The sequence below is a fragment of the Centroberyx affinis genome, unplaced genomic scaffold, assembly GCF_046629955.1.
Source record: "Centroberyx affinis isolate AG114_WGS23_722 - 3 ecotype Tasmania unplaced genomic scaffold, CSIRO-AGI_Caff_v1 ptg000632l_1, whole genome shotgun sequence".
Classification (NCBI taxonomy): domain Eukaryota; kingdom Metazoa; phylum Chordata; class Actinopteri; order Beryciformes; family Berycidae; genus Centroberyx; species Centroberyx affinis.
Genome location: NW_027279259.1, coordinates 15,984 through 43,100, shown reverse-complemented (window position 1 = coordinate 43,100; position 27,117 = coordinate 15,984). Strand labels below are relative to the sequence as shown.

The following is a 27,117-nucleotide window of genomic DNA, read 5'->3' as shown; positions in this document are numbered from 1 at the left end:
ACTCCCGTATGTTCATGTTTTTTTTTTGTGGTGTATTTATTGCGGGGTGTTATGTTTTTTGGGGGGTCTTCCATTTGTGAGCTCCTAGGCTTGCCGTAGAAAGATGTACAGTGTGGGAACTTGAAACAGTGTTCCCATGTTGTTGTTGTTGTCCCATGCGTACAAACACACACACACACACACACACACACACACACACACACACACACACACACACACACAGGCACACTACAACATCCGCTGGGCAGATGCTGAACCTCATGTCACAACATCACAGTGTCTTCTCTCTGTGTGTGTGTGTGTGTGTGTGTGTGTGTGTGTGTGTGTGTGTGAATGAAGCAATGTTTACATCCAGTGGGTAAGTCTAGTGTTTAGAGAGCAAATTCGTGCTGTGATAGCCAAAGCTCCTGTTTGTTTTTAATGTCCCAGCCTTTTGCTTCCTTTGTTTATATGGGACTGTGTGTTTGTGTGTGTGTGTGTCTTTGTCCATGTTCTGCATCTGCTTTGTATGAGAGTCTGTATCTTGCATGTGTCTCGTGTGTATTTGTCTTAGCAATTGTGTGTGTGTGTGTGTGTGTGTGTGTGTGTGTGTGTGTGTGTGCATGTGTATATGTGTTTATGTGTGCTGTGACTCCCATTCGTTACATAAGCAGATTATATTATGTAAGGTTTTTTTTTCAAGGAGAGCAAACAAACAGTTGTGTTTCTTAGTGTGTATATGTGTGTGTGTGTGTGTGTGTGTGTGTGTGTGTGTGTGTGTGTATGTAGGATATGGAAGCAGTGGAGTAAACACCCAGGGATTGTAGGTGGATGCCAGGGGTTTGCCAGCTAGGCAGCCAATGCACGCACACACACACACACACACACACACACACACACACATTATTAAACATACACGCTCAAACAAACACACATCATTAGACATACAGACACATGCACATCATTAGACACACACACACACACACACACACACACACACACACACACACACGCTCATCCTGCAGTGAGCTCACGCTGGGAGCAGGGTGAGGCAGTCACAGCTGGGTGCTGCTTCACACCCCCCCCTCTCTATTTTGCTTTCTCTTTCTCTCTCTCCCTCTATTTTTATCGAACACACACACACACACACACACACACACACCCACACACACACACACACACACACACACACACACTTCTTGGCTAAGGCATTCTTTTGCCCATTACCACCCTTATTAGTTCCTCTTTTCCTTTGCACATTTGCATCTCTGCTCACTTAAAACAACCTTTCAGAGCGTCACTAGTTTGTTTAGTGATGAAAGTTAACAACAATATTTCACTGTCACATGAATTGTGATACCTTGGTATAATTACTGGAAATAAACAAGACCATGGTGGAGATGATTGATAGCCTCTGTCTCACACCATTGTTAGTGCTAATGTTTCTCAAAATGAAGACCAAATTTCCCATAAACCCCGTTGCTTTCTGTTACAAAGATGTTGCTTCTTTGGTCAAATGTTTTCTCTTTGGCTTTACTGAAGAGGATAGACATGTTGAATTTTCCATCGGCTTTTCACTCCTTCCACTATCTGCCATTGCAAGAAACTCTGAAAGCTTTAGCTCTGTGTGCTGTAGAAGAACAGCGCCCTCTTCCTGATTTGTGCCGTAAAGCAGATTTCCCCTGAAGTCCGACCTGGTGGCACAGAATGTAAAATACAGTGTAGAGGCCAGTAGTGGCTGCCAGTCTTCTCGGCAGTGATCTTGTTTGTTTACGGTAATTATACAAATGTCTCATAATTGATGTGGTAATGATTTATTTATGCTACATGTAGTACCTTTTAATAGAGCATCACTGAGTCCATTCTGTATTATGGCACAGACTACATGCACCATATCAGCTACTGAGACGACACAACTAACTGTGACCACCACTGTCTGTATCACTCAGTAGCTGGAGCATCTTTTGCCCATAGTCTAGCCTGGGTGTGTGTCGGAGTGTGTGAGTGTGCTGTGTGTATTTCAGTATTTCACGTCTCATGACACACTTCTAAACTAACCGCTCCACTAACCTCCACCCCCACCCATTCTCCCCTTAGTCACTCTCTCTCTCTCTCAACCTTCCTCGCTCTCTCTCCTGCACTGTCTCTCTCTATCTCTCTCTCTCTCTCTCTGTCCCTCTCTCTCGCTGCCCTAAATTCTACTCAGGCAATAATAGAATGACATTTATCATAATCTGTGTCTCGCTCGCCGTATTGCTCGCTCGCTCGCTCCCTCCCTCCCTCTCTTTCTCTCTTCGCTCTCTCTTCTCTGTCTCGCCACCTATCTATCCCCCTCCATCAGTTTATCCATCAACACTCTGTCCCCTGTCTCATCCCCTCCACTCCTCCCTCTTTCTCATCCATCCATCCATACATCCATCCATCCATCCATCCATCCATCCATCCATCCATCCATCCATCCATCCATCATTCTGACTTGTTGTCACTTGCAAGACACTGTGGTGGGTTGAGGTCCAGATCCCTGCAGCTTTCATCTTTTTTTTTCATGATTTACTCAAATCTGCTTGATTAGCATTGCTTCCCTTTAATGAAATCCTGTTGAGAGCAGATTGCACTGTCATGCTTGAACTCCTGATTGGAAAGGCCTACTTAATGCCCTACTTGAAACAAACCACACAAAGTTATTACAGGACCAGGGGCGTTAAGTTAGGGACATTAAACAACTCTAGTTATTTGTGTTGTATTCAAAGTCTTGATTTCTGAAGCAGTATCAACCTTTGTCGAAATGACGTTCTAAAAAATATTACCAAACATCAATTGAAAATCACAGTAGCAGGGTCTATTAGTTTTCAAGCTATTTTCGTGTCCTCATTCAAATGAATAGGAAGTAAAAATCTGAACCCTACAAACTCGTCCAGCTGCATCCGAACTTGGTGATTAGTTTATACTCTGTTTTTTATGGTGGTCAAGTGCCGAAAAACCCCCATGTTAAAACTAAGTGGAATATTGCTTTAAGTTATCTACTATTCCTTTAAAAGTACCACACTCCATTGTCATTTTGTGAATGTTTTGTAATATTGTAACAGGAGGTGACACTATTTCTCAAATGGATGTGTAATACTTTCTCAAATCGGTTTCTCAAATGGATGTGTAATACTGTACTTTGTCCATATGTCACAAAAACAAACACCAATAGAAATGCCACTAGGGGATCAGCAAATGGCAACTGCAGGGTGGCACAGCGCAAAACTACTTTCAGTCAGTCATCTTTTTCAGTAAAAGGGATACATTTTTAGAATGCCCTACCAACAGAAATTAAAACACAAACTGATCTGAAAACGTTTAATGAAAAGGTGAAAGACTGGCTGAAACAAAACCAAACCTGCAATCATTGATTCTTCATGCACTTGTGCACGCACACATGCACATGGACATGTACATACAGATAGAGGAACAGACACACATAGACATACATACATACTCATAAAGACACAGACATACATGCCTACAAACATTATGCACATACACATACTGTATATTGCCATGAATTAGGGAACATACACACATGCACACATACACCTACACAACACATGTAAAATTATTGTAATGTGATGTAAATATTGTAATTTTTGTATGATCATGTCACACGTATGAGAATGTCACTACTTATTATGTGCTCAATTAACTAATGTACTTAGTAATGGTAATGATGATATATTATGACCATTTTTAAGTAGAAAAGCCTAACCAGGGACAGGGGTCGCAAATTAGCCTTGGCTAGAAATCCCATATGCAGCACATCTGTATCATATTATTGTAACCTGTTACAATGTTTGTTTTGCATTGTCCCTGACAAATAAACTAATAAATAAATAAAATAAAATAATTTTGGAATGAAAACCATAATTTGTAACAAATTAAGTATGTATTGCTATGAGTCAGTTGCTTAATTGTTTAGCAGACACATTTGCACTTCAAAGGCGCACTCATTACTTCAGGTGAAGGTAATCAGGTAAATCAAGCAGCAGTCCCAAGTTTTTACTGCATTCCGAATGTTTTCTGCTGTTATTTTGCTCATTTCTGAAACTACATTGACCTGTCTAGTATGAAGTATTAGTTTAGTGTTGCTGCATTGGTTTCCCCTTCAGGCCTTAACCCCAGTCCTCTGGAGACTACACACAAACACATGCACGTGCAAATACACACACACACACACACACACACACACACACACACACACACACACACACACACCCCTCTGCCTCTCTGTGTCACTGTATCTGTGTTTCTATTTTTCTTGCTCTTGTTTATCAGTCCAGAGCCATCCATGCCTGCTCTCTCTCTCTCTCTCTCTCTCTCTCTCTCTCTCTCTCTCTCTCTCTCAAGGCCATTTCCTTCTTTTCTTTCTCGTACTATCTCTGAGATAAGGGTCACCCTTCCTCCGTCTCTCTCTTCTGATTTGATTTCTTCTTCATCGCCCCCTCCCCATCTGTCTGTCTCTCTCTCTCTCTCTCTCTCTCTCTCTCTCTCTCTCTCCTTTTCCTGCCAGTTTGCTTGATATGTGGCTGTGCATTGGACGGTGTTTACACAGTGGAACTGCAGTTTATTTCTGATAATAATAATAATAATAACTTTATTTATATAGCACCCTTTAACCTTTTAACAAGACAGAATAAAAAGGCATAAAAACAAAGAAATAAAAGGAGTAAAACAATAAAAAAAAAGTGAAAGTGCTGAGTGTATCAGTCTCTCTTAACTTATCTGGGAGGGAGTTCCACAGTGTAGGTCCAAGGTAGCTAAATGCTGACTCACCACTCTTAAGCCTTATTTTAGGGATGGTCAGCATACTGCTATTGGATGATGTAAGTGATCTACATGGTACATATCTCACTATCATATCGCTGAGGTAGGGTGGGGTGAGACCATGAAGACATTTAAAAACTAATAAGATGATCTTAAAATCAATTCTGGAAGATACAGGTAGCCAATGAAGAGATTTAATAACGGGTGTAATGTGGTCTCTCAGTCTAGTGTGTGCTGTTATTCTGGCAGCGGCATTCTGAACTCTTTGAAGAGTAGTAATTGAGTTCTTGGGTAATCCAGATAGGAGGGAATTACAGTAGTCTAGCCTGGTTGTCACAAAAGCATGCACAAGTTTTTCCACAGTCAGCAGTGGAAAGCATGTCACGGACCTTAGAAATATTACGTAAATGATAAAAGGCCGTTTTGCACACGTTACTGATATGGTTCTTAAAACAAAGATCACTGTCAAAAATTACGGCAAGATTTCTTATTATGATCTTTGGCCTTCAGGGATTGGAAGTCAAGATGAGGCAGAATGTCATCTCTCTGTGCTTCATTACCAATGATCAGAACCTCTGTTTTGTCTTTGTTTAGTTGTAAGAAGTTCTGAGACATCCACAAGTTGACATGATCTATACACTGCAGCAGGGAGTTAATGGACTTGTGAGAATCAGGTGCTATAGATAGGTATAACTGTGTGTCGTCAGCAAATTGATGATAGCAAATGTTATAATTCTTAATGATATCGGCAAGAGGAAGCATGTAAAGGCTAAATAACATTGGCCCCAAAATTGAACCTTGGGGAACACCACAAGATAAAGCATGATGCTTGGAGAGGAAGGTATCCAGCACAACATAATATTCACAATCTGTGAGATAGGATCTGAACCAGTCTAACACTGAGCCGGAGAGTCCAACCCAGTGTTCAAGCTGGTGAAGTAAAATCTCATGATCGACCGTATCAAATGCGGCAATGGCTCTTAATGTCTCAGATGTTATGAATTCCTTCCATTTAAATTTTAAAGATTTATTTTTGGCATTTTATGCTTTATTTGAGAGATCTAGTGAGAGTGAGACAGGAAGGTATGGGAGAGAGAGCGGGGGGAGGACATGCAGCAAAGGACCACGGGTCGGATGAGCCAAATGGTACGCGCCCTACTCGGTGAGCCACCAGGGTGCCCCCCTTCCATTTAAATTTAACTTTACCGACTTCTTATATCCTCTCTCTCTCTCTGTCTTTCTCCATCTGTCTCTCTCCTCTCTCCATCTCCCGCTCTCCCACTTTCAGCCCTCGCTTTCACTCTTTCTATATAAAAAAAGAGCAAAAACTGTGAAGCAACTATTTTAGTTTTGGATGCATGGAAGTGTTTTCAGATGACAACAACTAAAAATTGGCCTCAGTATCTGCTCAGCTCCATACTGTCTGTTGCAAGTAATATTAATTGAGAGAACTGTCCATTCTTCAGCTGATGGTCATAAAAGACAGTTTGTTCTCGGCACCTTATCCAACAGATAGGATGAAACTGTGGTGAAACTCGAGCATATTTAGCCGGCAGCTGGCCTGGTGTTTGACCTTGTCTTTTCCTCTGGTTTCACGTGTCCATTAATCCTGAGCTGTTTGTATCAATGCCCTGCTAAACTGCACACTGACAGGCCTGGTTCCACAGTCATGATAATTCGTGTCCTTTAAATTAGTTTTATTCTGATTTTATCTTCAAATTGGCTTTTTTTTGTTCAGTCTCAGTTTTCAGACAGGATTTGCTTTGTTTCTTTTTTTCCACTAATGTTCCACATTTGATTCTCGTGGGTAAGGAGAATGTGCTATTGATGTTAAAAAAGCAGGGCACAAGTACATATAACTGGAAAATGACGTTAGGAGTTTCACAGTATGCATCAATTTAATTTAACGTCAGTGTTGCTTCTACTAATTTCTAGATCTCTACCATAAGCCACCCATTTGGCTTTGACTGAAAGACTTAGACTGAAATCAGATATTTTATTTTATTTTATTTTATTTCAGTTTCAGTATTAGTCAGTTATAATAACCTTGCCTAAAAAGAGGACATACTATTGAGTACACACACCCAACAAACCATATACCCATGTATGGTCACACACACTCAAAATCACAGACCATGCACACTTAGTGTAAGTTCACACATGAACAGGGCAGACTCACTCTTATAGACACTCAGCTTAGTTTAAAAGTGCAAGGGATCGCTTCATCAGATCCTGTGTATTTCCAAATGAAGTGCACACGCAGTTGCATGTAGCCATGTATTTTCCAACTGTGGAAAACATAAAGATAAGGACATACTGGCCATAGGAGAGCTGCGATGAAGAGATTTTAGGCAGGATGTGAGGTGTCTGTGCCGCTCCCTCTTGACTGTAATAATCAGTAGTTTCAGCTACAGTCTGAGAGTAAATGAGTCAAGCTGAAGTACACATGCATTTGTTAGCGGAAAACCTCTCAAGCATAGACACTCACACAGGAAATGGGTGTGACACACATACACACATACGCACACATACACACACACACACACACACACACACACACACACACATGCTCTCCGCTGCTCTGCTGACTGACAGAAGGTTTATAGCTGACACAGGTGCCATAGAATTGAGGGTTTTTTTTTTTAGTGTTTACGTGCTCGTGTGTGTGTGGCCAATCGAGCACAGCTGGCTCTACAATAGTCTGGCACGGTTTGTGTGTGAGAGAGAGAGAGAGAGAGAGAGTGAGAGAGAGTGAGAGAGAGAGAGAGAGAGAGAGAGAGAGAGAGAGAGAGAGAAAAGGATTGGAGCTATTATTTGGCACACAAACACACACACACACACACACAGATTCCTGGTGGAAACTGTCTTCCATTAATATCAGTTAAGTCTGATAAGGCTTAGAGAGACACAGAGTCTCTTCCCATGTCCTCAAAAATCTTCTCTTCTCTTCTCTTCTCCTCTCCTCTCTTCTCTTCTCTTCTCTTCTCTTCTCTTCTCTTCTCTTCTCTTCTCTTCTCTTCTCTTCTCTTCTCCTCTTCTCTTCTCTTCTCTTCTCTCCTCTCATGTTTGTTCAGCTAAAAAAAACAGATCAAGACTATTATATTTTCATTATCCCACATAGTGCCCTTCACCTGGGGTTGCTAGGCAGCAGCGGAGATGGTATTGAAATGGAATTTTAATAGCAATGTGGTGTGTGTATAGTGTGTGTGTGTGTGTGTGTATGTCCAGGGCCTAGTCACTGCTCTGAGCAACATCCCAGAAAGCTCCGCCATCGAGGACACAAATGCTGCCTGGAACACACTGGGCTCATCCATCTACCGTGCTGCAGAAGTGTCGATGGGATTCACCAAAAAACGGCATTGAGATTGGTTTGATGAAAATGCTCCCGGCATCCACGACCTTCTCAACGCAAAGCGCGAGACACATATTACCGCTCTAGCCAACCCTCAATCTGCCACCCTCAGAAACCAACTGTCCACCATCAAAGCAGAGACAAAAAGAACGCTACGGAAGATGGAAAATGACTGGTGGGTCAAGAAAGCCTCTGAAATTCAATCTCTTGCAGACTCCAACAACATGCATGGTCTCTACGATGCCATCAAGACCACCTATGGCCCTCAGAGAAGGAATGTCACACCAGTAAGATCCGCAGACGGCACCACTCTCATCAAGGATCAACAACAAATACTAGAACGATGGGCAGAACACTTCAGCATCCTCCTAAATCAGAGCAACCCCACGAACTCCCCAGCTTCCCTTCTGTTCCCCAACTTGATGAAATTCATCAATTTCATGAAGTCCGTAAGGCAATCAAAGGTCTAAAAAATAACAAAAGTGCAGGCTCAAACGTAAGTATGGAGGTTACCTCCTCACACGCCAGCTGCACCAACTCACCTCTGCCATCTGGACAACACAGACTGTCCCACAAGACTGGAAAGACGCCACCATCATCACAACATCACCGCCTGGCTACACACATTGCAGAAAACATCTTGCCAGAAACCCAATGCGGATTCCGGAAGGACTGTAGTACCACAGACATGATCTTTGTCGCCAGACAAATTCAGGAGAAGTCTAGAGAGCACAAGCAAGACCTGGACATGGCTTTCATTGATCTGTCAAAGGCATTCGACACAGTCAACCGAAAGCTACTCTGGGATGTACTCAGTCGATTTGGGGTCCCATCTAAATTCCTCTCCATTCTCCAGCAATTTCATGATGGTATGCAAGCCTGGGTTCAAATAAGTGGACAACAGTCTGACCCCTTCAACATCAAAGTAGGAGTGAAACAAGGATGTGTCTTAGGCCCTATTATCTTCAACATCTTCCTCACAGCAGTCACCCTCATCTCCCACAAACACCTACAAAGCACAGATGGAGTCAGCATTAAATTCCGTCTGGATGGAAACCTATTCGCCTCCAGGCATCCACCAAGACTACTGCCCTCCAAATCTGTGAGCTTCAGTATGCCGATGACTGCACTCTGATTGCCCACTCCCCTGAGTCCCTCCAGCATGCCCTCAGCGTGATAGCTGCCGCTTACAGAGCTGTCAGCCTACAGGTCAACATAAAAAAGACAAAAATAATCAACCAACAAAGCTCTTCCCAGATCACGACACCTGTCTTCTACATCGACAACATCCCCCTGGAAACTGTACCACATTTCAAGTGCCTCGGCAGCATCCTCTTGGACAGCTGCAACATCGATGAAGACATCCAAACCCGCATCAGCCTTGCCTCTGCCGTGTTTGGTCGCCTAAGATCAAGTGTTTTTATCAACAAAAACCTGAAAGCAACAACCAAGGCAGCAGTGTACCAGGCAGTATGTGTGTCCACACTGCTGTATGGCTCTGAAGCCTGGACACCATACAGGCGGCACATTAGATCCCTGGAGGCATTTCATATCCGCTGTCTGCGAAGGATTCTGGGCATCACATGGGAGCACCGAATCCCCTATGCTGAGATATATGAACGTACCAACTTATCCAGCATAGAGGTTATTTTGACACACACCTGCCCCACATGTGGAAAAGTGTGTGGATCGCGAATAGGTCTACACAGCCATATGAGGTGGCATGAGCGCACCAAGCGCTGAAAACCCCTGGGAGCTATGAAGTCATCATCGATAACGATGGACTGCCATAAGCAAGTAAGTAAGTGTGTGTGTCCAGGGCCTAGTCACTACTCTGAAATGTCACAGTGGGTATGGTTCGGAGGTTGCATAACTGTTCTCTTGGCTGGTGCTGGGCTTGTTTGACAGGCCCACCGACTGACTGGCTGCGCCCGAGCCTTCTGTAGACGTTTTTGCTGCTTTAGAGGCATTTTCAAGCAAACACACACACACACACACACACACACACACACACACACATACACATACACAGCACCCATGCACAGACATGGGCACACACACATACAGAAGGACAGACAGACTCAGACTCAAATGCACACTCTCTCTCTCGCCCTCCCTCTCTCTCTCTCTCTCTCTCTCTTTCTCTCTCTCACACACACACACACCCACACACGCAACACATTGATGCATGTGCTTTTCCATGCGTAGGTCATATACGGCCCACCTACACACATGTAATTGCTTGACAATCAATTATTGAGAATGGGGCCGTTTCCCTCCTCCTCCTCCTCCTCCCTCTCTCCGGAGTTGCCGCTTCTCTGAAAGATTCATCAAGCCATTTACTAAACATCTCCTTTTCAGAAGCATACAGGGCCGCCATCCAACTGTCTCTGCTCCTCTCCCTCCCTCCCTCCCTCCCTCCCTCCCTCCCTCCATCTTTCTATTCATGTGTTCTTCCCACAGTGCAAACAGGAATAGAGCTCTCAGATGTTTGCCTGTGTTTCTGGAAGCCAGTCGGGTCTTGGCTTGGCTTTCTGTCGAGACTGCCTTCCTGACCTCCTCTCTCTCTCTCTCTTTCTTTCTTTCTCTCTCTCTTTCGCGCCTTGTCTTTATCCCTTGCTTCTCTTTTCTCTTCATCTCTTTCTTCTCCATTCTCTCTCTTTTATCGCTGCCTTTCTCCCATCTCTGCCCTTCCTCTCCTCCCTCCGTCTTTCCTCTTCTCCATTCCCGCCTTTCTTCTCCCTTATCTTTCTGCCTTCTCCTTCCCTTAATCTACTCTCCATGCCGCTCTGTCCTCTCTCTTTCCCTCCTCCTCTCCCCTTTTTTCCCTTCTCCCGCTCTCTCTCTCTCTCTCCCTCTTCTCGATCCAGTTCCAGCTTCATCTTCTCTCCCTCCTCTCTCCTCCCTGCGTGTGTGTGCATATGCATGTGTGCGTGTGTGTGTGTGTGTGTGTTTGTGGATATCCATGGTGTCAGAGGCCCACCAGAGAAGCCGGGAAGCTTTAAGCCGTTATATAACATCTGTCCTCTTGACTTGGAAGTGTGTCATTGCTTTGGATAAGGGCCCCCGGGGGCCACGGCCGAAAGTCCCCTCCAGTCCTCCCCTGATAGCGTTAATGCTGGGATGGAGGGGTGGAGGTGGAGAGGGGAGGGAGAGAGGGAAATAAGGGAGGACAAAAGGAGATAAAGGGCAGAACAGAGAAGAGATGGGATGGGAGAGACGGAGAAGGGCAAGGAAGAAGCGCAGAGAGAAAATGGAGGGGGGGCGACCAAGAGCGAGAGACAGAGGAGGAAGATAAAAGGCAGAAGAGAGAAAGGCGAAGGAAAAAAAGGGAGAAACGAAGGGAGGGGTAGGTGCGCCATTTAGAGGGTCAGGGGCGAAAGAGGAATCGGAAAGCATAAAGAGAAATGGCAGGAAGAGAGAGGGAGCGGCGGAGGACAGAGAAGGAGAGAGAGAGAGAAAAGGCAGACGGAGAGCGAGGCAGATTTAGAGGTTGGAGAGGTGAAACTGGGAAATTGTCTAGACTTGAAGGAGGTGGCGGACAGGAGGGGTTGCTGGCTGGAGTGTGTGTGTAGCGGTGGTGTGTCCTCTGGTGACACAGTGGCTTTAATTTATGTGCACAGTGTGCGCAGGAGGGCGGCCGACATGATTTGAAGCGACGGAGACAGCCAAATGTTTTTTGCGTATTGTACAGCAGGAAAACAGCACACACATGCATGCAGGCTTGAACGCACACACGCCCCAATCAGCCAAGTCAACACAGGGGCAAGTGCCATTATTTCTTAGTTGTGTGTGTGTGTGTGTGTGTGTGTGTGTGTGACAAATCTGCCAAGGTGAAGCAGAAAGCCTTGTTGAGATCCATCAGAGACTCTCCTCGCTCTGTTAGGGCACACTGGCACAGAGCCAGAGACTAGCCACAACTTATCAGTGGTGTGTGTGTGTGTGTGAGAGAGAGAGAGAGAGAGAGAGAGAGAGAGAGTGAGAGTGTGTGTATGTGTGTGTGTGTGCCAGACAGCCTGTTGTGAAAAGAGCTTTGATTGAAACGGCCTCATCACCTCTGCTCTCCTTCACAATCATCTACACAGCATGGGGCTGGAGCCTCACCAGCACACACTTACAGTGTATGCATGCACGCGCACACACACACACACACACACACACACACACACACACACACACAGTTGAGGCATATTGATGTTAATGTACTCACATCCCCAAATACACACCCAGGCATACTAACAGATTATACAAGAACCAGAGGTGGTACAGGTTTGAAGACGTTTTGAAGGTTTGAACAAACTTGCAGACCTGAATGTGTTGATTTACTGAACTGGTTTTGATCCTAATTGGCCAAAGATAATTGCACTGTAATTACAGTGACTTTCAAATGAACTGAGTGTGTTGTTGGCAGTGGTTCGCTCAGTCTGTCAGAATCTGGAAAAAGGGAAAGGCGACACCAAATAGAGACAATGCAGGAATTAGAGTTCTAACACATTCTGTCAGATGACTCACTCAACTACAATCAGTGGGCATGCACTGAAACATGCACACACACACTCACCCACAGAGTCGCACACACACATACATTAACACCACCGTCACAGAGATCAATTAATCATTCCGGCTTCACACGAATCCCCCGAAGTGTTTATCTGATTTTATCCCTCCACCACTCTTTCTTTATGCCCTGTCACACTCCCTCCATCTCACTCCTCTTCTCAGCACGCTCCCTCTGTCCCCTCCTACAATGGGCTCCATCAGTGCGCTGTGTCTGTGTGTAATTTACCATAAAAGAAGGTAAATCAGGCTTAAAGAGCCTTACACATACACACAGTGTCAGGGCATGTGGCCTTGGCATCTTCCAACTGCACAGTTGGGTGACATTTTAACCCTGCAACCGCTGCACTGTCAAACAGTGTCTTTCTTTCTCTCTCCTCCTCTCTCTCTCTCCTCCTCTCTCTCTTTCTCTGACCACTGTCTGTCTCTTTATCGCGCACAATCACCATGTGTTTATCGATGAACCCAATGACAGATTAGTGCATGTCACAACAGAGGGTTTTCACACCAAGCATATTTGGAGCAGTTTAATTGAATGCTGGATTGTTTACTCATTTAATTTGATTCGTTTGGCCAATTTAGAACAATGCCATTTGAACTCGGGTGGCGTCTGAAAATGGGAATCTCAGTCCTCCTCCAAGAGAACTGTCGTGTGGTTCGTGAGGAGTGAGGGAATCTCAGTCCTCCTCCAAGAGAACTGTCGTGTGGTTCGTGAGGAGTGAGAATGTAATTGTACCAATTATAGGAAACAACCCCAAAACACAAGGGTTTATGGGTATAAGGAGACCGATGTCTCCTTATGCATCTGATAGCCAGCAGTTCCTCATGTTTGGAAAGTCTAGCATAACAAAATGAACCGAGGGCAAACTGCAGTCTGGACCGATGCTCATATTCAGCTTTTCTTTGTGTTCTTAACCGCTATGAACACCAGAGCAGGTCAGTTAGAGCAAAGAGTGCAAAGTTCATCAGCTGGAGTTACAGGGACTGGAATCAGATTTGTTTTGATTCACTCCGCTACCAAACGCTCCGACTTCTTCCTGATAAACAAGCTGTTTGTGAGTCCATGTGACTTTTGTTTACTCTCTGGTTTGCTTGTATTTGGGCAGTGTGAACCTAAACAAACTAAATACAAAAATGCAACAAAGTAAACTTTTCAACTATGGCTCAAAGTAAACAACCTGTAGGTGTGATTGCACCCTAATTCCATTTCAGGCTGATGACAGCATCTGCCATTAGTAGTATGCTCTGATCCAGAATGCCTTTGTGTGTGTGTGTGTGTGTGTGTGTGTTTGTGGACCTGGTCTGAATAGTCCTGGTTCCGTGCTGGCGGTGATACACAGCGGACCCCATTCGCTGTGGATTAGCAGCTGCAGGACTACGGATGGCGGCAGCACGGCGGTAATCCACTGCAGTAATCTATTGTGGTAATCTGCTGCCGATGTGCTGAGGGATCATTAGCCAGATCATGGGATCATAGTTGGTTGGGGGAGGTGGTGTGGAGCTGGATTAACGCTACTGCCAGGTGTTGGGAGGGCAATGAGTGTGTGCAGTAGCGCGCGTGTGTGTGTGTGTGCGTCAACGTGCGCAGGGTAGGATGTGTGTGTGTGTGTGCGTGCAGAGATATCAATGTGGGGTGAGTAAGTGGGTTAATGAGTTAGTTAATGTATGGAAACAACGAGGCAGGGTGGGAGCACAGTATAGGGATTGAGGAATAACTGTGTGTGTGTGTGTGTGTGTGTGTGTGTGTGCATTGTCTAGTTCTAAATTTATTCTCATACTCATGGTTCATTTACTCATTAAGGTCATGTAAAGTTCAGCCAGAATCTATATCTGACAGCAGGGCTGCTGATTGACGCTGTACAGGATGAGCTGACACACTGGAGGCTACGGGCAGGCGGCGGCCATATGTTAAAGGGACAGTTCCACTGAATTTCACCTCATTTTACTGAGTTGTTGTCCAATACCTTACTTTGTTGAATGAAACCGTATTATATTCTGTAATAGTATAACATTCATTTAACCTTTCATTAATTTAACATTAAGTTTGTATAATGAATTTTGCCATCTGCTTCTCTAAACTGAATCAGAATATGCTCAGTTGATTTTCTCAGTTCAAATGCCCATAAACAACAAGAAAACTCAGTTCCCATTGTAAGAATCCAACATTTGAAGCTTTTCCTTGTGTTCTGATGCTTATTAATGCCAGAAATCAGAACGATATCGATAGGTACCATTTGTGGAGAACCAGCCATATCCATTAGCTCAGGTTTATTCATTAATTTAACCAGATTTTCTTAATCACACCCTCCCTCTCTTCGCAGTCATATGACAATGAAACCGTCTTGTATTGTGTGCCTCGTCTTAGCTGTGTGTAACACCTTGAGTGTTGCCCTCAGGCTGAGTGAAGAGCCAGCTGCTGCAGCCACTTCATCTGGTACGCCTGGCTGTTCAGTACAATGAACTATTGTTCTATATCTATTTATTCTACCTCCATTCCTCTCCCTTCCCCACTTGCATCGCATTCCTCCTTTCATCTCCCTGACAAATTTATTCTTTCATTCAATTTGCTCCTTCTTGCTGTTTCCCTTTCTGTCTTTATGAGCAATTTTCAAGTCATTTGCTCTGCTTTGTTTCGTTCCCTTTCTCTTTTCCCTCTCAACTTCTTTGTTTTTTTGCCTCTCTACTTTCAGGACACCCTTTCATTTTCGCCCTATTCTCTTATCCGTCTCATCAGACTTTTCTTGCTTCTCTTCTCCGTTCCCTCCAGCTTTTCCCATTTGCGCTCCACCATCTCTCCATCTGTGCTGAGATTCATCCCTGGCAGCAAGTCAGTGATGGAAGGGAACGACCGCATCGGAGCTAGAGAGAGAGTATAGAAATAAAACAAACTGGAGCGAGGGAGACGGAGCTTAATGCGGGCCGGGGATTATAACCGATAGATGTCCTTTTAGGCCAAACAGAGCGCAGCGGTAAAAGCTTTATGGGGACGTGGCCATAATTTCCTGGAGGGCATCGTGTGTCACGCAGCGAGATGTGACAGAGGAGACATGCACTGACATACGCAACACACACACACACACACACACACACACACACACAGACACACGCTGGGTTAGTAACGCCAGCCACGATGACGCCAGTGTTCCCAAATGTCCCTGCCACCCCAAAGACAAAACACCACTACCACAGCAAGAGAGAGAGAGAGAGACAGACACACAGTCCAGCCCCCCCCCCCCCCCCCCCCCCCCCCTCTGCCCTGCCCACCTAAATACCCGCTGACCTGCTTTCGCTAAGCCTGTCTGTCCGGCCTCCTCGCTGACCGAGCCCGCCAACTTAATAAAAAGCCATTTTGTGGGACAGTTATGTGAATAAAGACAAACAAGCAAGCGAGCTCTATTGGAAACTCTGACCTCTGCGCCTCTCTCTGTCTCTCTGCCTGCTGGGAGGTGTGGGAATATTGGAATTGAAAATCGATACGCACTGCTGTTTTTTTTCTGTAGCGAATGGGGGGGTGAGGTGAGGGTTTTCAGTGCTCTCTTTCTCTCTCTCTCTCTCTCTCTCTCTCTCTCTCTCTCTCTCTCTCTCTCTCTCTCTCTCTCTCAGAAGTAACTGCTGTGCTTTGTCTGCTGTCTTGTCCCTTTGTCCCTGTCTTCCTCCCTGTGTGTGGGGGCGGATGAGTTGTGAGCAACAGGGTTTAAACATAGGTCCCCTGGGAGCCAGCAGGCTGCCGCCGCTTGTTAAACTACAAGCCAGCGGGGAAGTTTGCCCATTGCTGCAAAATGATACTGGCAATTACATTACATGATTAGTGCTCTTCATAACCAGAGATCGCCGGTCTGGGGGCCGAATGAAGACACACATCCCACTGGAAGTCTATGAACTGTTGAACCTGCCACCCTGAGCTCAGGTTGCCCTCCGTGCCCTCGTGTTCATTATTGATCACCAATGTCAGGTTACCACTACCTGTGTTTGTCACACACACACTTAAAAACCTGATCACACACACACACAGGGACACACACTTTGACATTCTCTGTTACTGCTTTTTCACTACAGTTTGAAGGCTAATTTGACTGCACCTCATGGATTAATTTGTATTTTTGTACCTATTTTCTTGCCAAAAGCAGAATAGTTTACAGCTTGGCTTTCTCCATTCTTTCTCCATGGCATTCTGACAGCACAGCCTCTGTTTACGTAACGCACACTATATAGGCCATTTGCTGAAAGTACAGGAAATGTATGTCACTATGCGTGCATGTGTACATTATGAGATTAAAGGGGACGGCTTTGTTGTGTCATTCTGGATTTCCCTGATCTCAGACCATGAGCGCAGCATGGGTTGGTGTGAGAGTACTGGCTTTTCCAAAACATCCCTTCATTAAAAAATGACATGATGACGTCAAGTGCGTTTCTACTACGCTTGCAGTATGATGTGATCCAGGTGATACTGGGAAATAAAGCCAAGACATTTCCGTCACACGTCTCCTCACTTCGGCCCTCTGTGAGTGGTTTTGCAGATTTAGTAGAGAAAGATCTTCTTTCTGCTTCACTGGATGGGGATGGTTCTGAAACCTGTGTATACAAGTAGTGGGTCTAGAATAGAATAGAATAGAAATAGGTAGAGCAGAGGGTCATTGTCATTCTTACAATCTTATAAAAACTTCCTACTGGAGGGTCAGGTCTGTCTTGTTGTGCCTCTGATCCAGGAACCAGAATTATTTTAAATTCTTAACCTCTTCCTTTGTTGCTTCCTTAATAATCTCTTGTTACTTGGATCATTTTCCCACCTGTCTCATTATTTTCTTGCAGTAATATAATGGTGCGTTACCAATAAATATTAGAAAGTGAAAGCATTAGCATGAGCCATTGAAACCAGCGACTGTCTCCAAATTGTTTTGTTGCTATGGTTGTTACTATGGGATGATACTGTGCTATAGGTGACATTTTTTCACTTTCAAAGCCATTCAACTTTCTCTCCAGTATTTACTTTTCACTTTCAAGGCCTTTCAACTCTTTTCAGAATTTCAGAAGACAGATAATTGCAGGAATGCAGTGCATATACCAGTTACATAACACTAAATTCCAAACAGAATATATTTGTATAAAGTGCTGCGGGCTGATCGATGCAGAGAGCGAGACTCGGCCCATTCTCTGCACTCGGCGCCAAATGTGATTGTGCTGCCTTGTCATTTCAGCTAAGACCATCGCAGCTCATTACAAGTCGGTGAAGGGCCACTCGGCTATTATTGGTGACCTCGGTGAAAATCCCACGCCATAGTGCTAATGAAAGTTACCTAACCTTGACATTTGCCACCATGCAGAGACTAAGCTGCCAATCAATCTGTCGTTAGCTGGAAGTAGCCAGAGGCAGGAAGCAGAGAGCTTAACAGGGGCACTCTGTAGGTGTGTGTGTGTGTGTGTGTGTGTGTGTGTATGTGTATGCACTCAGAAAATAAGGTGAGGTGCAACAACTCTGTACCTTATTTTCTTAGAGATAGTGTGTGAGTGTGTGTGTGTGTGTGTGTGTGTGTGTGAGAGAGAGAGAGAGAGAGAAAGAGTGTAGTCTCTAGGCAGCTCTTCAGTGCTGTGACTGGTGCAAAATTACCAGAGAGGAAATGAAGCGGCACAATCAATTTTCAGCCGGGCTTTGGAAGATGAGTCAAAATTAAAACAATTATTGGTTGAAGACCAGTTATGTCAAGTGTCTGGCAGGGCTGGAGATAGGGGAACCAAAATAACTTGTATAATCTTTTCAGGGAAATATTGACAGTGGTTTCCTTATGCAATCTGTCTGAAACCTCCTTCCTACCAGAATGGGCACACTAATTGGAAACAATCTCATTTTGGCACACAGTTCCTTCCTTTTTAGAAACGTCAACTATGCTTGTGCTTCTACTTTTTTAAACTATGGAGTTATTTATTTAGAATAGCGAACAAAAAAGCAATTGAGAATTTGTGACTGATCCTTAAATCCAATTTTATGACTAAACCTCTTGACAAACAGAAAAACTTCTGACTTAAGAAATGAACCTGTCATTTTGACCTCCTGGCCATCTGTCTGTGTGTTTTCCCAGGATCCCTCGGTGCAGAAGGTGGGCGGAGGCAGGAAGAAGACAGTGTCCTTCAGCAGCATGCCCTCTGAGAAAAAGGTAGATTAGCAACAGACCTCGCTCTGGACCGGAAACACTTCAAAATTTCCATCATGGTCTCTATACTTTGTTGTTACAAATGAACATAGTCAATAAAAGTGTCATTGATTTTCCAACCCAGGTAAGCAGTTCAGCGGACTGCCTGGCGTTCATGCAGGGCGGATGTGAACTGAAGAAGGTTCGACCCAACTCCAGGGTTTACTGTCGTTTCTACACCCTGGACCCGGACCTGAGCTGCCTGCGCTGGGAGCCATCCAAGAAGGATGGGGATCGGGCTCGGCTGGACATGGGCAGCATCCGGGAGGTTCGCACTGGGAAAAGCACTGAGACCTTCCTCCATAACGGTCCTCTGTCTGAACACCTCGCCGAGGAGGCTGCCTTCTCCATTATACACGGGGATGACTACCAGGTAGGAAGGGAGGGAGGGAGGAAGGGAAATGGATGGATTTAATGAGGTCACATCCAAATACTGCTTGTGAGAACAGAAACAGCATTAAAGTCAAGAGAAATGAAAAGAAGTAGAAAAAATACTTACTGACCTCAAATCACCTGAATCAAATCAAACCTAAATCATTACTACATTAATTTTGGGACATTTGTATAATTATTGTAACAAACGACACCAATGCCAAGGCCATTGGCAGCCTCTACTGGTCTCTTCACTGCATTTAACATTGTGTGCCACCAGGTTGGATTCACTGAGAAATATGCAGGATTGGTTTACAGCACAAAGGGACATTGCTTTATGGCACAAAATGGGAAGAGGGCCGTTTGCACTGTTCTTCCAGCGCAAACAGAGCTAAAACTTTCATAGTTTCTGGCAATGGCAGACGGTGCAACGAGGGAATAAATTTTCGTCTTTTATCCTTATTGCTCTTCAAAACACACGTGGAGCGACACCAGGGAGAGGGACAGGACAGGCCTTTGTGACTTTGCTTATGGGAAATGTGGTTGTAATTTGGAGAAACACTAGCACTAACAATTCCACTGGAAGATAGAGGCTACCAATCGTACCCACCATGGTCTCATTTGTTTACAGTAATTATACCAAAGTATCACAGTTACTTTGATCATTATATATTGATGTTTAAAAATGCTAGATGCAACACCTTTAAAGATATACAGTAAATAGTCTTAGAGTCCATCAGTCAGTCCATCTATCCATCTATCCATTTATCCATCCACTAATCTTCATTGTCTATCCCTCTCTCCAGTCCCTGGACCTGGTTGCGTTGTCGGCGGACGTGGCCAATATCTGGGTGACGGGCCTACGCTACCTGGTGGCCCACCCCTCCATCATCGGGGGCGCTGGGGGAGGCAGAGGGCTGGGTGAGGGGGGGAGCCTGGCGGTAGAGGGCAGCGCGGGAAGCAAGATGAGGAGCGAGTGGCTGGCCGCCGAGTTCGCCCAGGTGGACGAGGACGGCTACGGCATTGTGCCAGAGGACGTGGCGGTGGCCACCATCTGTAAACTGTGCCCCGGCATCAAGGAGGCCAAGGTGAGGGGGGCAGGGCCGGGGTGAAAGTCTGAATCACTGTGTAGTAATGTAACACCTGCCCAAATCATGCTTCATGTGGAAACAAAGCAGAGTACATGCAGTTAAAATGACATAATTGTGGCCAAAAAGACAGACATAGACTTTTTTAATCCTGTGTTTAAAATGGAGAATTTTAGCAAAAGAGTATCTGAAGAGGTCTGAAAATACTGTGATCTTTCTGACTCTTCCTAGAGAGACTTCCAGATGGCATTAAAAGGCAACATGTAAATGAAACACGATAACCTTAAAAGGAAGATGACACTGGACTCAGCCATTGATAGATGAGAGCCAGGTCAAAATGGAACTTTGTAATATGGAAGAAATTGCCTGCTGCTGTCTTCCTTTGAAAGTTGTGATATTGCATATGCCTTCACACATTATTGTGAGCATTCATATCATATTCAAAGTGGTGGACTTTTCAGGTGCACGGTCGTTATGAAAGGTCAAGAACTTTCTGCGCTCATACAGAGCTTGTGTGTGTCAAACCACACAAGAACCAGGGATCAGAGTTATGACACAGTATTTAGACGCTTGTATTAACACAGCATATTTTTGGAGTCAACTATATGTTTTGGTCTTTTCTCTGCTGCATCAACACGCACAAGATAAAACACAGCTACCCAGCGCTCATGTATCAACAAGGCTAAGGCTAGACGGCATGCTGTGGCAGGCAGACAGCATCCTGTAAATAACACCCCGTCATGTGATAATCTCTGTGTAAGAATGAGGTGTCATCAGGTGATACTAAGGCTCCATACACCTCAGCTGTAGCCAGAGCAGGAGTGGTGTGTCGCTTGATAAAATGGGCTGTTATTGTATTTGGAGAAGCAGAATATATAATCCCTTATGACATGAGGTTTTTCCCCTTCTTCCTCGGTGGGTGTTGTAGATGAGTTCTGGTGTGCAGTCAGTCATGTAGGCCTATTACATCTCCCAATAGGAGCTGCTGTATCACCTGCTGCCTGAGCAGCAGACAAACACAAAGAGACAGAATTACCCTGGAAACACGGAGAGCATGGGAATATACTGTATATTGCTGCAGACAGGCGAGAGCCCTGCTGACAGCCTGCAAGAACCTCAGACAAATATTTTAGCAAGCTGATATCAGAGGGTGGACATTTCTGCAAGCCTGGACTTGAGCGCAGACAGATGAAGCGATAGGGAGAGGAAGAGGAAACGCAGGCAGAGAGAGAAAGCGATAGGGAGAGAAACGGAGACAGATAAGGAGAAGAGATGGAGAGACGAGAGAAGGAGTGAGATGGAAGAAGGGATGATCATATTGTTGTGCCCTATGATGAAAAAATAGAACTGAACTTGAATCAAGCGTCATTGAAAAATGAGGCATTATATTGCCTCACCCCATCTCTCTCTCAATATTATGTGTCCTCTCATCTTCCTCCCTCTCTCTCCTCTCTTTCATCTGCAAAATCTCGTCCCCCTCCCCAGGTGCGTCTGCGTTTCAAGGAGATCCAGCGCAGCAAGGAGAAGCTGACCTCCCACGTGACGCGGGAGGAGTTCCAGGAGGCCTACTGTGAGCTTTGCACCCGTCCCGACGTCTACTTTCTGCTGGTGCAGCTGTCCAAGGACCGCGAGTGTCTGGACCCCCAGGACCTGCGCCTGTTCCTGGAGACGGAGCAGGGCCTGTCCCTGGCCACGACAGAGGGCTGCTTGGAGCTGCTGCGGCGCTACGAGCCCTCGGCCCAGGGCAGGGAGAGGGGGCTGCTGGGCCTGGACGGCTTTGCCCTCTATCTGCAGTCCCCCGAGTGCCAGCTGCTGGACCCAGAGCAACTGGGCGTGTGCCAGGACATGAACTTGCCCCTGTCCCACTACTACATCAGGTGGGTTTGGCATTTCAGGTTCAACAGTTCACCCCCAAAATGAAAATTCTGTCATTATCTACTCAGAATTTTCATTTTGGGATGAACTGTTCCTTTAAATTTGGTTATTAGTCAGGTATTAGTCAGTGATTAGTCATAAGTACTATGGCTTGTGTACTGGTAAAGATTTGGAGCCAATTGTCTCCACTTGAGCAAATTGTTTTTGGCCTGTTCTCCGCATTATTTGTATTACTGTGTGAGTATGTCTGAAGGAATGCTGCTGATTGTTTCCTCAGTGCCTCGTACCGTTCCTACCTGCTAGATGACCAGGTCCACGGCAGAGCAGACCTGGGGGGGCTGACCAAAGCCCTGCAGACCGGCTGCCGCTGCCTGGAGCTGGGAGTGACCGACGGCCCAGAGGGGGAGCCTCTCCTCGGGGTTGACTATGGTCCGGATGTCCCCCGCCACCACCATCACCACCACCATCACCACAACCACCACCATGCCCCCGTCACTATCCGCTCTGCTCTGGAGGTAGTCAATAAGTATGCCTTCCTGACCTCCCAGTACCCACTGTTGGTGTACCTGTGCCAGCGCTGCTCCCCTGCCCAACAGCGCATCCTGGCACAGCACCTAAAGAAGGTGTTTGGCTTCCGTCTCTACACCCCAGAGGCCCTGCCTGTCAGCCTGGGAGGGCGAGCCACGACCTTACCCTCACCTGAGCAGCTGAAGGGACGCATCCTGCTGGTGGGGAAGAAGCTCCCTCTGGAGGAGGATGGCTCTGAGGGGGAGGTGTCTGAGGAGGATGAGGAGATAGGAGGAGGAGGGCCTCTGGCGGGACGGAGAATGACCATCCCCGGAGAGGAGGAGCTGGGCGTGGTCTTGGTGGTGCCTCCACCCCCTCAGCCCAGGAGACTACGCCTCCGCAGAGAGCTGTCCGACCTGGTGGGCATCGCCCGCACGGGCAGCCGCAGCTTCTACGCACAGAGAGCCAGTCAAAAGCAGGCTCAGCAGCAGTCGCCGCCCAGCAGTCCCTCCTCTCCCGGCACACCGATGCCTCCCGAGCCGCCCTATTGGACACTGTGCTCCCTAGGGGAGGGGGAGGCCGGGCGGGTGACCAGCGAGAGCCCAGAGGAGCTGGTTATGTTCACCAAGCGCACCCTGACCCGGGTACGGCCCAGCTCGGTGAGACTGGACTCCAGCAACCCTAATCCACAGGGCTACTGGAAAGGAGGGGTCCAGCTCGTGGCACTGAACCAGCAAACCCCTGGAGCCATGCTGGACCTCCACAGAGGTCGCTTCTCCCAGAACGGAGGCTGCGGTTATGTTATCCGCCCCGCCGTAATGAGGGAGGAGGTGTCGTATTTCAGCGCCAACACACAAGGCTGCGTGCCAGGAGTGCCACCTCAAACCCTACGCGTCAAGGTTGACACATGTCTATCGTGCATTCACCATCTAGTGTTTGCTTTCCAATGAATTTACCTGTAACATATTTTGAGTAATTGTGATATATTTTGTCATACACTCAAATACCCACTAAGTTAAGCACAAGTAGCCAATAGCCAAGTAATTAACTTGCTTTCACCTAACACTATTGCATGTGCAACTGAGACACACTGCTTTGTATTCTACTGTGCAGGTGATCAGTGCCCACAACCTGCCCAAGCCTCAGGGAGCGGGGGCTAAAGGTGAGGTCATTGACCCTTATGTGGTTCTGGAGTTGCATGGTGTCCCGGCTGACTGCGCCGAGCAGCGGACCCGCACCGCCGCACAGAACCAAGACGACCCGCTATTTGACGAGACCTTCGAGTTTCAGGTTAGGCATTTTGATGCTGTCAAGTCACTGCTTTCTGAATTTTTTTCTCATGGTTATCCATTTACTGTATATATCACTATTTACTCTGTGTTTCACGAGATGGGAGGCAAGATTCAAATGAGGCTGTCCCATGAATACACTGATGTATGCATTAAATTCATTATATGAGACAGGATTTGTTGACTGCAGTGCTGCTGTTTTTGCTTTCTTACTCGTCGCTGACAGAGTCCTGTATTAGTGAGGCTGAGCCATAATGACAAGCTGTCACAATTGATACGGCATGTTCTCTTTTGCCATGTCAAATGTGTATGTGTGTGTGTGCGTGTGTGTGCAGCAAGCTGCCTTAGAGCAGGCATACCTCCACAATGACGACAAGGGAAAGTCTGTAATTTAAACGAATAATTAACTGTTTTTCATGCGATAAGGGGGTTCTCTGGCTGGGGAGAGAAACAAAGTGAAGTCAGTTGAATGCATGGTTTGGCCGTCTGGTAATACAAATACCAGCAAAATTGAACCTCTGCTAACGCTTAATAAATGAGTCATAGAGGCAGCCGCAACTCCATCTGAATATCCCATTTAACTCAGAAGCATTTGAATGTTATGACAAAGTCGTCTTTTGATTGATACGCAGTTGTGTGCTTAAGAACTGGGTAATAGTCACAAGTGTAATTACAGGCATAAAGTGCTTTTAAGACCAGACTAGGAGTTACAGCAACCGATTGTGCACATTTGGGGTAAGAGGAGGATGAAGTGTTGAGTAGAGAAGAGATGATGGTTGCAGGGGAGGCGAAGGAAAGGAGAGAGCAAGAGGAGGGGAGGTGAAATGGCTTTCAAAGAGGAGAATGAGGAGGAGGAGAGTGTTGGTGAGGAGCAAGACTTTGGCTCTGCTTGTCTCATTAGCCCTGTGGCCTGTAACCCAAGGTCTAGTGGGGGGCTGGAGGGCAGTGTGGCGTGACTCCCACAGCTCAACCGCACACACACACACACACACACACACACACACACACACAGAGTCACGCATGCCCTGAAACACAGAAACAGGCATGCAAACATAGCCATGCACAATCATACTCGTCACACCAGTGGCCATGCCGCTTGGTTAAGTGTGTGTATCAGACTGGTGAAGCCTGCTCTCGTATTTCTTAATCACAGGCCTGCAGGTTCTGAAGCGGCAGCCAAGCTCAGACACTGGATAGCCACGTCAACACACTCTCTTAACACATGCATAAACACATACAGTGCAAGCTAACTGTAATTAACCTTCCTACGCCCTGATGGAAACTGCTGTCTCACCTCTCGCTGCATGTCGACACAGTTACAACACTTCTTAAATGTCTGGAGGAATATAAGGAAGAATATAAGATATAAGAATGAAAGGAACCTGTAAGAATAGGGATGCTACTGCTCATACACCTCCTTTTCTCTCTTTTCAGAAGCAGTGTATTTGGTTAGAAATTGTTTGAAATAAGTGCTGCAGGGCTTTTCAGCACAGCCATGGCCTCCCTGCTGAAAAATGGAGAAAGAGAGTAGAGAGAACATGATTGAGTCATCATTTGGCACACACATGAATATAGGCACACACACACACACACACACACACACACACACACACACACACACACACACACGCACACAGTCTGCTGAAGCTGTCTGTCTGGCTTCTCCATGCATGAAACTCCAGCTATTCTCCCCACTGCTCAGCCTTCAGTCACAGCTTAGGGGAGTGGAGTGCAGAACACACACACACACACACACACACACACACACACACACACACACACACACACACACACACACACTTTCTGGGTGTGTGCTCTTCATAATAGTTTGGTCTAGGACCTAAGGGCAGCCAAGTCCTACTTCAGTCAGTGTGACATGTTCTCTGCTCCTCCATCCATCACCAGCCTCCGCCTCAGACTAGACTAGACTCACATATTGGTGAAACATTAACATTAACATGGCACTGCGTATGTATGTATGTGTGTGTGTGTGTGTGTGTGTGTGTGTGTGGTGGTATGTCTGTGTGTTTATTTCCTCTCCATGAAATTTATACCTCGACCTCAGACATCCAGTTGATGTCCACTGAATCCCACTGAACCCCCCCTCCTCCAACATAGTTGTCCTGCCCTTCAGGTTTGTTTATTTTGGGGTTCAAGGAGTGAGCTGTGCCATTCAGTGGAAAAAGAGGGGGTCCCGCTATCTCTCTTTACTTTAGGCTTAGAAAATTAAACAGATGTGACAGAATACACACACACACAAACACACACACGCACACAAACACACACACGCACACACACAAACACACACACGCACACACACATACACACACACACACACACACACACACACACACACACACACACACACACACACACACACACATTCAAACAAACCATAATCTTAGTAATCTTAAGGGAATCAATGTCTCAACCATGCTGGTTGAGTTTGTTTCCATCCTGTTGCTCAGAGCCTGAAGACCTCATATGGTTTTAGTATTAGACACACACACACACACACACACACACACACACACACACACACAGAGTGAGCTTGGGGCAAGTTTATACTCATTCTCTGTAGGAAGTGATAGATAGTCAACCTTCTTCATCTCTGTCCTGGCGTTGCTCTCTCTGCTATAAACACTATACACACATCCATCACGTGTGTGTGTGTGTGCGTGTGTGTGTTTCTGTGTGTGTGCGTGACTGTGTGAGGGTGTTTGCAGAGAGAAACAGAGACATTAACAGATAATGTGTTTTTGTTTGACATTTGTTTACTCTCTGTTCCTCCTCACAGAATGAATATGCAGAGACACACTCTCAGCGCCATTAGTCCTCCCACTTATTCAGTGTGTGTGCGAGTGTGTGTGTCTGTCTGTTTGAATGCCTGCGCTTACATGTGTGGTTGTTTTTTTGCCTTATTAGCCCAGAAGGTATTCCTCTGAAGGTGTGAGCTGAAGTGTAATATTTCACCCAGCATCCCCCCTCTGCACCATGGTATGTTAGGATGCTTAATTTACCCAAATGAGCCTGAACAGATTCATAAATTACACTTAATAAAAGGAAATTTTCTGTTTGAACTTCTCAGCTGAATATCGTGACTAATTGAT

General features: G+C 45.8%; 1 protein-coding gene across 2 annotated transcripts in view; it reads left to right on the top strand.

The window, feature by feature from the left end:
* plcl1 (phospholipase C like 1) overlaps nucleotides 1–27,117 on the top strand; it is a 65,080-nt gene that overhangs the window by 22,162 nt on the left and 15,801 nt on the right. The window contains exons 2-9 of one of the 2 annotated variants that reach the window (XM_071518768.1): nucleotides 18,766–18,840; nucleotides 18,962–19,249; nucleotides 20,055–20,336; nucleotides 21,822–22,213; nucleotides 22,489–23,061; nucleotides 23,104–23,193; nucleotides 23,263–23,617; nucleotides 23,832–24,008. In XM_071518768.1, coding sequence (XP_071374869.1) covers nucleotides 18,766–18,840; nucleotides 18,962–19,249; nucleotides 20,055–20,336; nucleotides 21,822–22,213; nucleotides 22,489–23,061; nucleotides 23,104–23,193; nucleotides 23,263–23,617; nucleotides 23,832–24,008 — 2,232 coding nt within the window. Of the gene's footprint in view, nucleotides 1–18,765; nucleotides 18,841–18,961; nucleotides 19,250–20,054; nucleotides 20,337–21,821; nucleotides 22,214–22,488; nucleotides 23,618–23,831; nucleotides 24,009–27,117 lie in introns of both variants that reach the window. The other variant, XM_071518767.1, reaches the window with a different exon arrangement.